Raw genomic sequence first — 14,177 nt, forward strand, 5'->3', positions numbered from 1 at the left:
TATATATATATATATATATATATATATATATGTATATATATATATATATAAAATCTGTGTGTTTTAAAGCTTCTGGTTCATTTCATGGCAATATTTCTGTAAGTTGTTTCTTGGTCAAAATTATCTTAGTGGTTTTAGGAGTTTGTTTATTAAAAGCGCACAGAACACATCCTAGATGTGTAAATCAGTACTTTTACTAATTAAACTAATAATTTTAAAATGTGTGAACTATCAGTGTATTTAAAACAGTTGACGTGATTTGAATTCATGTTCATGCAAGTGATTAAGTGCAAAAAAGGAAGATCAAACAATATTGCCCATGTCTTTACAAGTACTTGTATGCAGCCTGTGAGTGAAATAAAACTTTCTGTTAGGCTTTCTCCTGCCAGTGAAGCCAGAATCATAGGGTGGTTTCGTTAGAATTTGCAGATGTCCATCTTCTTCTAAGGCTGACTTTTACATTGCTCTTAAAAATGAGATGGCTAGCATTAGTCCATGCATTCCTCCATATATCATATTCGTTCCCAGTACACAGTAATTAAAGCCTTTGCTGACCATGTAGACCTTTAACCATCTTTTTTCCAGTCTGTTTTATGGCTTAGCTGTACACTAAGTCTTAATTTGCTTATCATTTTGACATTGATTTGTAACTGAATCCACATAGTCTTAATTTTAATTGAATAAGACTGAAGAGGAAAAAACCAAATTATATGGGAAATGCCAGATGGATTGTTGCAAGCCTGCTCAGTCTGGAAATCTAATGCCCTTTTGAAATGCATGTGTAAGCTGTGGGACTTGGTCATTTACAGATATGAAGGATGCATAAGCCTTTCTCTAGAAGTCTCTTATTTACAATACAAGAAACATTAGACTAGTCTGAAACTAGACTCACAAGTTGTAAGTAACTGTCTAGGAATCATTCACACAGCTTTCTTGTACAGTTCTAGCCCAGGTAGCCGTACAACATTACACAGATGCTCTGATTTTAGACTTGGGAAGGTTTTGATACAGACACTCTTTCCCTCTAGTTATTGCCACCATCTTTATGTAGTCATTGACTGTATGGCAGTATCCAATCAGTTATTTTCTGTGGGATTTAAAGATACCTATATCTATAAAGTTTGGAGCCTCTACGTAGGTCAGCCTAACTTCTGGGTTCACATGAAGCCTAAATGCATGGTGATGATGATGCCCATATGTCTTGAAAGTAATCAGGATTCCTTCTAAGGATTTGGGTTCAGTGGAGAAAGGATGTGGTAATAGTCAGGTAATGCCTGAAAATAGATGCGATAGATCCTAAGGCTAATAAAGACTGGAGCATTGATAAGTTACAGGGAAGCATCAGTGTTGTGTATTTATACCATTTTGATGGTCTAGGACTTCTCATAACACTTTGTCTTTTTTTCTATATGTAATACAGACTGCAGATGATGTAGAAATTGGTTTTGAGGCGGTGAGAATAACATGGTAGAAAATGTGGAGGTGGTAGAGATCAGATAAGGAGAGGGAGAAGTTGTACATATGTAAATTAAGTTGTACCTTCACTGAAGAGCAGGCTTTTTCATATGGCTGTCCACTTTAGAGTCATTACACTTTCTGAAGTCTGATGTTTGATTAGTATTTTATATGACTCTGTATCTGCAAAGTATCTAGTAAAAAGTTTGAGGAAAGTTGGTTGTGTGAACTTCTGTTTGTTATATCTGCCTCTGCATGTTCCTGTGTAATTTATTTCCCACACATACCTCCTTAGCAAGCACAAAAGAGATAGCTCTTCCCTTTTGCTTACTCAAGTCACTCCCTGTTGGTCACTCCTGTCTCTTCTTTGTGTCAAAACTGGGCTACAAACATCAGGGCTCGTAAACTCATTGCACTTCCTGTTCAAGGAGATAGGTCAGGAAATCCAGGAGATTATAGACTAAACTCTAAGGTTTCCATTAATTGAGATTCATTTTGGATTCTAACATGGACTCTTTTTGAAGGGATATGATGGGCAGTACAGCCAGGTATGTTGTTGAAGTGTTGGTTTAGAAATTCTAGAGAAGGTTCTAGCAAGATGACCATTCTCCTGGAAAGAACAAAGGGAAGTGAATCATTCTCCATCTCATCCAGTTAAATCATGTTTACCAATATCAAGCAATCAATTTCATATACTTAGTTCTTTGCAATGAAGGTTCTTGAGCACAGGCTTAATCTTGGTGATGATGTGCTGAAGTGTGTTGGGAGCACTTACAAGTTCCTTTATGATGTTGCTGCAGCTGGGAGCTCTAACAGGAGGGCTGTAGCTATTTAAAGAGTTCTGCTAAAATTGTTAGAACCCATCTGTCTATGCCCTGTGTCTAGCTGTGACTTTCAGAAGACCTACACCTAAAGAAGCACTCAGCCCACAACCAACGTAGCTCATGAAACCAGGTTTTGAAGCCATGGAGAAATATTCCTATCTCAAGTTGTAGTTAAGAGAGCCTCTATGGCCAGTTGTAGATGGAGCGAGCTCCAGGCTTTCCTAGTAATGTTTTTCCTCACCTAATGGCAGGATTCTGGTTCTGTGAGTCCTTCTATTTTCCTGTAAGCTACCCTCTCACCCAGAGAAACAGTTTGTTTTAGATGCTAAGAAAGCCTTAAAATTTAGGGATCGGATTGTAATAATACAGGAAATCGCTTCCACTGTTTCATTCCAATGGATTAAATAATAACAGCTAAGTAATAGCATCTTACTGCTTTCTAGCTGAGGTAGACTTTGTATTGGAGGTGGTTGTAAGCACAGTTATGTTCCTTTTTCCTCAGAAGGTTTACAACAGAGATTGCTTTCACAGCTTGTCTTGTGCAGTCCACATCTTACAAATCTGTAGACCTGTTACTAGAAGCTCAGTTCTTACTTACACAAAACATATCTAGGTTGGATGCACAACTTAGTTAAAAAAAAAAAATTACGGTCTTTATGCCAAAGAAAAAAAGGCTTGCTTACCAAACTCCTTAAAGTAGGAATGCACAGAGGACAGTGGAGGAAAGAATAAATATTACTTGCTGTAATGTGGGTGCTTCCCTTTCTTGAGCTGTATTCACAACTTTGGGTTTGTTGAGCATCCTAGAGGAACTGAAGTTGTGTGTGTGCTACAAAGAGCTCTTCCTGCTGCATGTTTGGCACCAAAAGGGAAGGGACAGAAGGTGTGAAACTACTCTGAAAAGTATTTTTCCTCAAAGGTTCCTTGGCTCCAAAAACCTGGCAAATAATTCCTTTCATGTCTCCTTCTACTCTGTTTATCCCTATAAGCATCCATCCTCTTATGAATATGAAAAGCACCAGCTGAGCAAGATATTTTTGTCATCCTTAACACAGCTTTAACACTGGCAGAAGAACAAAAATGGAGACACAGAGTGTCATTTAAAGTGCTAAGAGACACTGCCTGGGCTGTTCTCTTTTATCCTCTGTTTCCAGAGAAGTCAGCTCAGGGTTCTTGCTGTATTTCAGTTCTAGTCTCTAGCAAGGCTCTTGAAGCAGTCTCTACCTCAAGGCTGGGGGTAGTCCTGATTAGGGTAGTTAGTAGATGTCTTGTATCTGGGTGGAAAAGGAATCCACTTTAATGACTAGCATCTTCCTTAACCAAATCTCGCTGAGAATAAGGTGACCTGTGGGACATTGTGTTTGATATGTGTATGTCCTTTGCAAATTACCTTGTTATAAATGCTGTAACTGTGTATTTTTGCTATGTTTACAGGGGTGACCCATCAATTGTGAGACTGAATATTGCTATTACCACAGGCTACCTCATTTCTGGTAATTACGCAACTCATATATGACATGCAGCTGTATATTTATATTGAGTCACTATGCCTATATATTTATACTGAGCCAATGTGCTGGAGATACGATACGTGTATACAATACTGTTTCTACTGTGGCTTTTAAAATTGCTAATGGAGTTGTGGGTTGTGGTGAAATCATCGGATCTTGTCAGTGGATGTGAAAGATGAAATGATTATCTCCCCAAGCACTGAGGAAATGCCACAGTGTGGTTTTATGATGGTTTGATACACAACCACCAACTCCAGCTCAGTTTTGTCCTTCAGCCCGTTGAGAAGGTGTTAAATCAGTGCTGTTCACTCCCTTCAGGGTGACTAAAACTTGTAGCTCTTTTATCATATGTTTCTTCCTGTGACCTCAGAATGCTGGCAGAAGAATTTTAGTAACCCTCAGTACAAGCTGAGGCAAATGATGCCATAGGATCCTGCCTGCCCACCTTTTAGTCTCACTTCAAGCCAAAATTTATTCATGTATAAAACATGGAAATGTTTAATTATTTTCTTGGTATGGCATTTACCCCTACATATGTTGTGTTCTTAATTACCTACTGTCAACTAAATTTGGCATGGGAATTTTGCTACAGAATGCTTTGGAACTTTCTTTTATGGTGTGTGTGGATAATACTGACTAATCAAAGCAGAAACTTGTTGTGACTTGGACTATTTTCAGGGAAGACTTCTCATGTTAGGATGGAGTCCCTAGTCAGAGACAGGGCAGTGGATTTATCTCTCAGACTAGATTTCTCACCCCAGTGGAACTGATAATCTTGTGATCAGCATACTCAGTCAAACTGGGGGTTAGTTTAAGTCTCTTTTTCCCGTAAGAACTTCAGCTCTCATGTTTAAATTCATTGGCATCTATTTTTGAATAATTATGCATTAAAATTTCATTATGAATTAATGAATGCCTTTGAACAGAGACCTGAACCTGGCCACTCATTCTCTCTCGCTTCCTTATATAGTTAATGTTTAATTATTAATAGGAAGTGGAGCGGCTATGTCAGATGATATAGAGTCCTGCTTGAGGACAGCTAATACAGAAGCGATCAAGGTACTCACTGGAGATAACAAGAGACACAAGGGTTGTCTTTGATTTGGAACCTTGGTCACTAACAGTCCAGTCCAAAGTACTCATTTGGATAAAGTAGGGGTTGCTATTGCTTGTTCTAGTACAAAAGATAAAATATTCTGAAATCTCAGACCATCATGGGAAAAGAAAGAACTCTTTTGTCAAAGCTTTCCTTATAACATTGACTTAGGTCCACTATATCACTTTGCAGTCACTGGAAAATTCTGATTAAACAAACGTGCTTCTAATTCCAAGTGCCCCTTGCAAAATACTTCTGGTAAATGTTTGCTAATAACTGTTTGCTAATATAACTACTTTTTGATCCAGAGGTTCCCTGTAATAGAACCCTGCCTTCATTACATGTATTTGTAGGCCCACCCCCACCTTGCCATGAGATTTGGGGTTCACTTTTTCCTTCCAAAATATTTCGCTAAAGCTATTACTTTTGTAATTCTATTGATGTGGAAGGTAGTAATTTATGGCAACTTGGAAGAATACTGTGCTTAATGCTTTGACTAAAGTAGAGTCTTTAGGATAAAGATGTTTTCTTCAGAGATAATTCAGAGAGTTTCTATTGATGCTGCAAATTGGCATTTATACCACTAAAACGTAAAGAAACACTATATTTGAGGTCGATGGTAGTGTAAATTGTTCTTTATCATTGTTTTCTCTTGTAGATTTGTTGCTTATTATTTACTACTGGAAGGCAATTGGTGACAAATTTTTTGTAATACATCACTTGGCAGCTCTGTATGCTTACTATTTTGTACTGGTGAGTGCTGTTTTTTTCAGTAACATAACAAGCAGATGAGATTAAAGACAATGCTTTTATAGATGTAATTTGCTTAGTGTTTAAAAAAATTATTCATTGATTGGTGTATTAGCTTTGTGAAAGGCATATTTATATTCTCAACCATCATTACTTTCTAAATGGTTTTACCAGTCATTTGTGGTAAGCGCATGCCTTTTTGATGTAACAGTCCTTCAGCAAAAATCTGTAAATTCTTTAACTGCTGAAATTAAAACTCTTCTCAGTTTTTGCTGTAGAGAAACTTTGACAGGGGGGCTTTTCACATGGTTAGAGAAAGGGTTTAAGATAAAACCACAAGTCTGAATATGTAGGTGGGAAGTTGGAAATAGTTTCGAGTGGTTCTGTTCTGCTTGTGATTGTATTTGCAAGGCCATATATCAGTGATTTACTCTGGTGAATGTACAACAATCAGTTGGGTGTGTTTTTTCTCAGGTGGTTTTTTTTTTATTGTTATGACACAAATTGATCCTCTGAGACCTCTTTTTAACTTACTTGGGTGGGGAAACGGTGGATGATTAATTGTATATATCTATAAATATCTGTGGTGTATGTATATTGAAGGGAAAATGGAAAGAGAGGGATGCTATTCTAGGTTAAAGACTAACTTAGTTACTCTGCTGCTGGAATTTCTCAAAGATGCCCATGTGACTTGGTAGAAATCCCATTGACCTCCAGAATAATGCTCCTGATTTTTTTCTGAAAAGCTCATTCAGTAAATAAAGAAATCTTATAAAACACAACTTACTTCATTTACCACATTTCTATCCCTGCCTACTGTATCAATCCTAGGCTTACAATATTAAAAGTGTTTAGATTCCAGATTACTGTCAGATTTCCCATGTAATGGTTTAAAGGGGATGAAGTACACTGAGAAGTAAATACTCTGTTTCAGGTTGAAGATAATTAGATCTACTGATGTTATAATGAATGAAAGTGAATTAGGGCTGAATATTAGAGAAATAAAAATACCACTACCAAGGCTAATTCCTGATGCAGAGAATTCTTTAGTTTTTCTGGAGTAAAGTACGTAGTTTTAGTGTGAACTTCTTTTGAAGCAGTTATTACTATTTGGATACAGCTCTGCCCTTGGATGTCTCTGTGTTACTCTCATTCTCTTATCTTCAGAAAAAGTTACTTATAAGTATCTTATTTCAAAAATTGCTCTTGAAGATAAGAGAGAATTTGATTAAGAACACAGATTTTCTGTTTGTAGTGCAAACTGACATGTGATGCCTGAGGTAGTGGGTATTAGCACATTTGGTGGGGGAAAGAGGAATCGTGACACACTGTAGGTTGTTCAGGAGACCTACTGAAATCTTTTTATCTCTACATCTGCAAACTGCTGCTTACCCAGCCATTGTGTAGTGGGATACTATTTCCAGCACAACCAAACGATATGGCAGAGAACTGCTCTACTTTGTCACTTGGAGGAAAGTGCTCAGTTACAACATGTATCAGTGTAAATGTATCACACAGTTACCTGGATACTGGCACGGAGATGTGCTCTTCTTCCAACCCACAGGGCATGGCAGGGACTGCAACAGAGCTAGTGGAAAGGGTTTCCCCTGCGGTGGGGAGGAGAGCGAGCTTCATGTGCCCTTTCTGCTGCCAAGAGCTGGGAATTCATCATCACTTTGGCAACTTATGTTCCTAAAACAATTCGGAGACATTTTTCTTTAGCTTTACAGTGCTTCTGTTTGAGCTTGTTTAAACACTGGGAAATCCAAAAATGTTTATAATCCTCTTAGACAGTAATAGTATCATTATAATTATAACCTATGACTACTTCTGCCAGTCTAGCTAGCTTTCCATGGCCACTCTACTGTAAGTCTTTTAAAGATTTATTTAAAGTAAGAAACTACTGAAGGACAATTGCAGCTTTTGTAGTAAACTTCATTTTGAAATTGTAAGGAAGCTGGCTACAGCTTGCAAACTTGCTTACTATCAGTTTTAATAAAGAAGTTGAGATGTTGTATTATTCTGTGTGTACTTAAAGGTTTTAACGATGTAAATGTGAAATCTTGATTGATTTTTTTGTATGTCTGTTTTGTTTTGCTAACCAGAGCAAAGGTTTGTTGGCTTATTTTGGAAACTTCCGTCTGCTTGCAGAATTCTCCACTCCTTTTGTCAATCAGCGGTAAGTGGTTAGGGAATTTTTGCATAGTTGTTTTAAATTTTCATATGTATTGTTATTTCTGTCACTTAAGAAGGGTTTTTTTTTGTTGTTGTTGAATGTCTGCTGAAAGTGAATTTATATGTATTGAAGTTAGTATTACTATGTGGAAACCTTTTTGGCTATGAAAACTTTTTGCTGCTATAGCTGCAACAGTATAACTAATGTATTCACCCCCGAGTTCCTTTTTGGGGTAGACCAGCCTTCATACAAAAGACCAGATTTTTATGAAACTATTGAACAAAAAAAAGTTCACTAATATTGTTTGTTAGCCTTTGTATGATCATTTAATTGTTATAATAAAGCCATCATTTTCAATAGGGATTTTTGTTAGTATCATGGACCAGGAAAAGATAACATTGTCATCAGAATCCTAGAATGGAATTGCATTGCCCTAGATAATTTGAAGTTTATTTTGCAGTACTGCACGTACATAGATCAATATTAATATATGCATATAAATAGATAGAATAATATACATTTATATTCTATATTTACTTTCAAAAATAAGTGCTCAAAATAATTTCCAGAATTTAGAAAAATAGTGAAGCACCTAAATATATCTGGAATGGTTAATCTTCACACTTGTGATCAGAGAAGAATGTGGCAGAGGGCTCTTTTGCAGAGTTTAGTGAAAGTGGAAGCCTGCCATGGCTTCTGGTTATGGTGTTGCTACTAGAACTGCTGCTGTATCAGAAATTGTGACTGTAAGCTCTGAAATATGAGACTGTAGCATTCCTCAGATTTCTAAGAATGAAAAAGATTGTTCTGAGATCCCTTTTGAAATTAGTTTGGCAAATTCAACTTAGAGGAGGGCAGGGTGGGATAATGGAGCTCTCCAGAGGTTGCAAGTGCAGTTGAACAGGACATCATAGTTTAATGTAGCCTGTGCTCCATGTGCACAGAGAAACTGAGGAGTAAACAAACACTTCTTTACTTGTTATAGTAATACAAGGTAGAGGAAGGTAAGAAAATGAAAAGGTGGTATTAAAGCCTAGATTTCTATATTAAAATTCATGTCCTAGTGAATGGCCATTCTCCCAACTGATTTCTATCACGACAGGATTTCATCCTGGGTTAAGTGGTACCTATATTGATGCTTACCTTTGAGACTGTGGCATTAGGAAGTATCGTGATGCATCTGGCTACTAAAAGTAATATATGTTATACTTTTTAAATGCCTGTGGTGAGATCATGTGTCTTTGAATACTGACATTTACTGTTTTCTCAGAAAAACGGAAATCACTGTAGGAGATAATAAAGCCCCTTGCACTAAGGGATGTCATCTCAGTGCATGAACGGTTTTCTTTTTGGTTTTTGTTTTTTCATTAAATTTGAAGAGAACCAGACCCTTAAGATAGTAAGTAGAGGATAATGATAAGACTTACATTATGTTTCTTGTTTGCATTCTTAGTATTATCAAAAGAGTTGTTATTAAAATATAAAATGATATTTTAATCTCAGACCTGTCTGTGTATTTCCTGTCTGTGTTGTTAGGGATATCTAATTGGAGGTTGTCTCCATGCCAAGCGTTTAGATCTTTTAATGTTACTGTCAGGATTTATGTAATTAATGATGAACTGTGGTGGGTAGAATTGCAATGATAACTGTGATTTACTGACTTTTATATTTTGGAATTTGCTGGGAGAGGGATGTTGCTAAACAGATGTCCAGTTACCTATATTGGCATATTGCAGTGTATTTTGAAAACTTTTTGATATTACCTTTGGAATCTGCATTGTATATATCAATGAAAGTACAGGCTCTGATTGCTAGTCTGACCAAATATATCGGGTCCCTCTCCATCATTCGAGTAATTATTTCTGTGGTGAAGTATCCTGCTTCTAGGCTGGACTGCTACCTCGAGTGCCTGAATTTTAATTGTCTCAGTTGCACTCTTAATGAATTCCTGGAGTATTTCTGTTAAAGCTGGATGTCTGGCAAATTGTTTTAGTATATCTATAATTACCTAGGTTGTAATCTGTAGGTAATTAAATTAAAAATGACTTAAAACCACCCATTTTAGAACTGTTATTTTAAGTAGTTTTACCCTCGTATCTTATTGGAAATAAACTCATTATTTCACTTTCCCTCCCCATCTCCCATCATGAATACAGTGATATAAATAATGTTCCTCTGGTCCTGTCTTTAACCTGCCATTGTTGAACAATTTTTCCTTGTGTTTATTCTGGTTCAAGTGTGAATGATAAAGAATTACAGGAGGTTGTTGTTACTTTTTCTAGGAATTCAACCCACAGGTTCTGTGTGCTAGGCAATAGATAAGTTATTGCCTGTCTGCTAAGGAATTAATATGCAAGAATGTTTTGGGTTTGGTTTTTTTTTTTTTTTTTTCTGCTTATGACCTGGTAGTAGTAGTGGGAGAGGGGGTTCTTAGATTTATCTTTTTCATTGCATAATATGCTAGATGTGACATGATCTAGTGCCATTTACAGTGCCTGGCTCTGAAGTTCTGTTTTCTGGCTGAACAGAACCTGTCAGAAAATCCAAATCTGAGAAAATGGAAATTAGAGCTCTATCTAGATTACTATATCCAAATACATTGCTAGAATTGTGTTCAGGTAAAGTAATACAGTTTTAGTTGACAGTTGGTGCAAACTATAGTAACAACTAATAAATTTGTATTTATCATTTAAAAAGAATTTGAATTGTAGCGTATTATGCAATAGTCACTGAAGTACGCGGTGGTTGTCAACTGGTTTACAAATCAAATCAGGATTTTTTTACATGTTATTCTGCAATGTATTAGATATCACACACTGTTTAAGTGGGGAAAAAAAAATGCAGCCAAGCAGAAGAATTTGAAACTAAACAAAGACAGAGTGCAATAATTTAGGAATGATAAGGGTGTAGGAGCAATTAACAAATTATTAATTTTTTAAAAAATTGTTTTTAATGAGATGGCTTCAAGTCTGCCTGGTATCTGTGAACACTTCTTTTGCAGGTGGTTTTTTGAAATACTGGGATATCCTAAATCTTCAAAGGCCAACATCATCAATGGTGTGCTGATGACAATTGTGTTCTTCGTGGTGAGGATTGCCGTCATGCCTATATATTACAGCCATGTAATTTCTTCGTTTGGAACAGAGGCTTTCCAGAGATTAGGATTTGCAGCCCAGAGCGCCTGGATTATCTCAAGTGTTGTCTTGGATGTTATGAATGTGATGTGGATGGTCAAAATTGCAAAAGGATGCTACAAAGTCATTTGTCTTATTGGACAGGAGGAAGCCAAAACTCATAGAAATGGAAAATCTGACTAGAAATCATATGCATAAAATGAAATTTCTGCTATGAAAATAGTTTGGATTCACTGAAACAGTGCACATTTTTAACATGGAATGCTCCTTTTAAGGAAACAAGATATTACCTCTGTACTGACCTTACTCTTTCCCTAGCCACACTGCCTGCACACCCAGGGCCACGCTTTACAGATCCTGTCCGCTGAGGAATAGAAGCAAAAGCTCACACAAATGAGTTCTACGTGTCTGTTCTAAGCAGTTACAAGCTACTGGAATTAGAGAGGAGCAGACTGGTTACTTGCTTGCTGTCCACCAGTGTGTTCAAAGTGTTTCACTCAGGTTTCTCAGATTAATGTGTTTTATAAATCCAGTGAATACTGACATCTCTTTTTTTAGAAAACAAAAAAACTCCCCAAACTCCTGATATGGTGCAGTTTCCTGGCAAGTTTCTATGTTTTCCTCTAGGAATAACAATCAAGATTTCATTCTTGACAACTTTTTAATTTTTGCAAGACAAGCTAAAAATGTAGCTTCGATTCTGTGAAGTCTTTTACCGCTTTTCTGTTCTGCCTTATATGAATGCAAACCATTTTGGGAAATTTATGAAATAATTTTATCTAAAATGCTGTATTATAAGACTACAGAATATCTTAAATATTGTTAAAATTCTCTGATCTTGATGGGAAGGATTCACTTTTGCTGTGTTAAACTACACGCAATAGTATATTGTCTAAATTGCCCGTGTAATTTTTTTCATGAGTTAGTATGGTAAATGATGTGTGGAAACAGCATAATTCTTACTGGAGTGGTTTTTCCTTTGCTGCTGCTACCTTTGAGAAGTGCTGCAACTCTCCTCATTATTTTTAACCCTTGACTATTTGGATGTGACGTTTAATTGTAAAGAGATTAATTTCTTCTCTATATGTGATGTATAATTTACAGTAATATGTTTTTATCACAGAAATGACCCTTTTGATATGAATTGTTGAGGGTTTTTGTCACATTTTCTTTGTTAACAACATGAGAAATCTGATGTGTTAAACTGTGCCAAACTTCTGTAAAGCTATATGGTAGTTCTATAGAATGACAGTTCACTTCTGTAGGCACAACATTTTATTTTTTTTTTTTAAACCACGTATTTTTCAATAGGTACTCTGTTCCTTCTGCATACTTAAAGGTTTGGAGGGCTCAGAGAGGAATCTTACCATGTAGGAATAGTCTAGAATCTAATTTATAATATAATTTATAGAAATTCTGTTTTTAAATGATTTTGAGAGCTGTATTTGTGTGTAGCTTGGTTTTGTTTTACTTACTTTAAACCATATCTGAATTGGGACTGATTAACTTCTGTTTTTTTCCTCGATGTGAGGCTTTTTTCGTGTGGTTTTTTTGGTTTTGTTTGGTTTTTGACATTGTTTGTTATATCTTCTGGTGAGTTGTGCTATAAGTATCCATTTTCACTTAGTACTTTAGTGCACATCGCAGTTATTGTAGCAGACTGTTTAAGCAATTTATTCTCTTGTCCTGTTCACTCTAACAAAGCTGGGTGACATGAACTCTCCCCTCTGTAGTTGGAGGTGTGAGTGCCCAATACTGTGCTCTTGGATGAAGGATGCAGCATTCCCCTCTTCCAGGGATAGGCTGCCTGTAAGGCTCCAAGAGGACTGTGTAGGCTGAAATGCCTTATAACAAAGGCAGCTGTGATGAGTTTAGTTTCCCAGTTAAAATGATGTCAGGGAGTATTATTTAGGCTAGCATAATATGCACTTTTATAAGCCTAGTTCCACTGTTTAACGGGGCAGGCTTTTTTCCAAAACTGCTTCCCGATCCTGTCTTGTTAAGGAAGATATCAAGGATTGTTAATATTTCTATTTTTTTGGAAACCGTGCTTATTAATACTTCACAAGCCTGCAGACAAAAGATCTGTTTATGCCTTGGGAAAGTTGGCAGTTGATCTGTTTACCTGTATGATTTGAGTGAGCTCAGTACATTATTTGGGTATCAGTAAATCCAAAGTCTTTGACAGTTGATCCTGTGACCTGCTTTGCTGAAAGAAACAAGTCTCCCTTTTATACTAATTTGCAGAACCTGGTATCTTTTAAAATAATGATTTCAGTGTATTGAATGCAAAATCTAGGGTATGTACAAAGGCTCTGTGTTTCTATCACCTTTATATTTTAAAGGTGTACATGAAATACTTGTGCTTTCAAAGTCACTAGATCAGGGAATCATTTTGTAATAGCGTGTTCCTTTCTAAAATGAATTTTAAATTGAGTAAATTCCAGCATTTTGGAGAATATGTTTGAAAGTAGAATTCTGCCTTTGTTACTTGGGAAGTAGGATGAAAAAAAGATTGATAAGGAAGATGATTTGGAACAACTCTTAAGGTGATAATTCATGAAAACTTTTTGAAATTCATCCCTTCTTAGCATTGATCTTCACTATTTCAGTATTTTAAATTTTTTGTTTTCAATGGAAAACATTTATTAAAGTGGTCCATTTCCTTCACTTCTAGATAGATATGTCTGATAGAAGAAAAAAAAGTCAAGCTAGAATAAAATTATGCTAAAACTACATTTGTAAAAAAAATCAATTCCCTGCATAATACACTTTGGGCAACAATCTGAATGGAAGTGGGTAATTATTTTAAAACATGTAATATTTTTGATTGCTGTACAAAATTAGTGTAATTAAAACAACATTTTGCAATGCATTAGGTTTAAATTTTCTAATTTGTTTTTTTTTAAATGTATTAATTATGTCCTGATGCATCTACTATGTGTCAGAATACAACTTTCTAATTAAAACAATTATTAACACTAGTGTATTCGGCAAGGACTGTAGTAAACAGACTGCGAAGTTGTGATGTACGGAATGCATTAGTGTAAGCACTTTTTACCAGCCATTAAAAGCTTATAATACAGCAAATTAGATAGCTGCAGCATCTATTTTTCAATTGCACTTCATTAATTTTAACTTTGGTGAAATATTGATGAAATCTAATGTTGCAAAAAAAAAAAAAAAAAAAAAAAAAGAAAATGCATGATAAGTAGCATCATAATAAATGCT

General features: G+C 36.0%; 1 protein-coding gene across 5 annotated transcripts in view; it reads left to right on the forward strand.

The window, feature by feature from the left end:
- TMEM56 (transmembrane protein 56) overlaps positions 1-13,721 on the forward strand; it is a 40,026-nt gene extending 26,305 nt beyond the window's left edge. For all 5 annotated transcript variants that reach the window (XM_026853722.1, XM_026853721.1, XM_026853720.1 and 2 more), the window contains exons 4-7: positions 3,714-3,772; positions 5,545-5,639; positions 7,742-7,815; positions 10,814-13,721. In XM_026853722.1, the coding sequence (XP_026709523.1) occupies positions 3,714-3,772; positions 5,545-5,639; positions 7,742-7,815; positions 10,814-11,129 (544 nt within the window). In that variant the 3' untranslated portion in view covers positions 11,130-13,721. The remainder of the gene's footprint in view (positions 1-3,713; positions 3,773-5,544; positions 5,640-7,741; positions 7,816-10,813) is intronic.
- The last annotated feature ends 456 nt before the right edge of the window (positions 13,722-14,177 follow it).

The sequence above is a fragment of the Athene cunicularia genome, assembly GCF_003259725.1.
Source record: "Athene cunicularia isolate RWA chromosome 8 unlocalized genomic scaffold, athCun1 chr8_part1, whole genome shotgun sequence".
Lineage (NCBI taxonomy): Eukaryota > Metazoa > Chordata > Aves > Strigiformes > Strigidae > Athene > Athene cunicularia.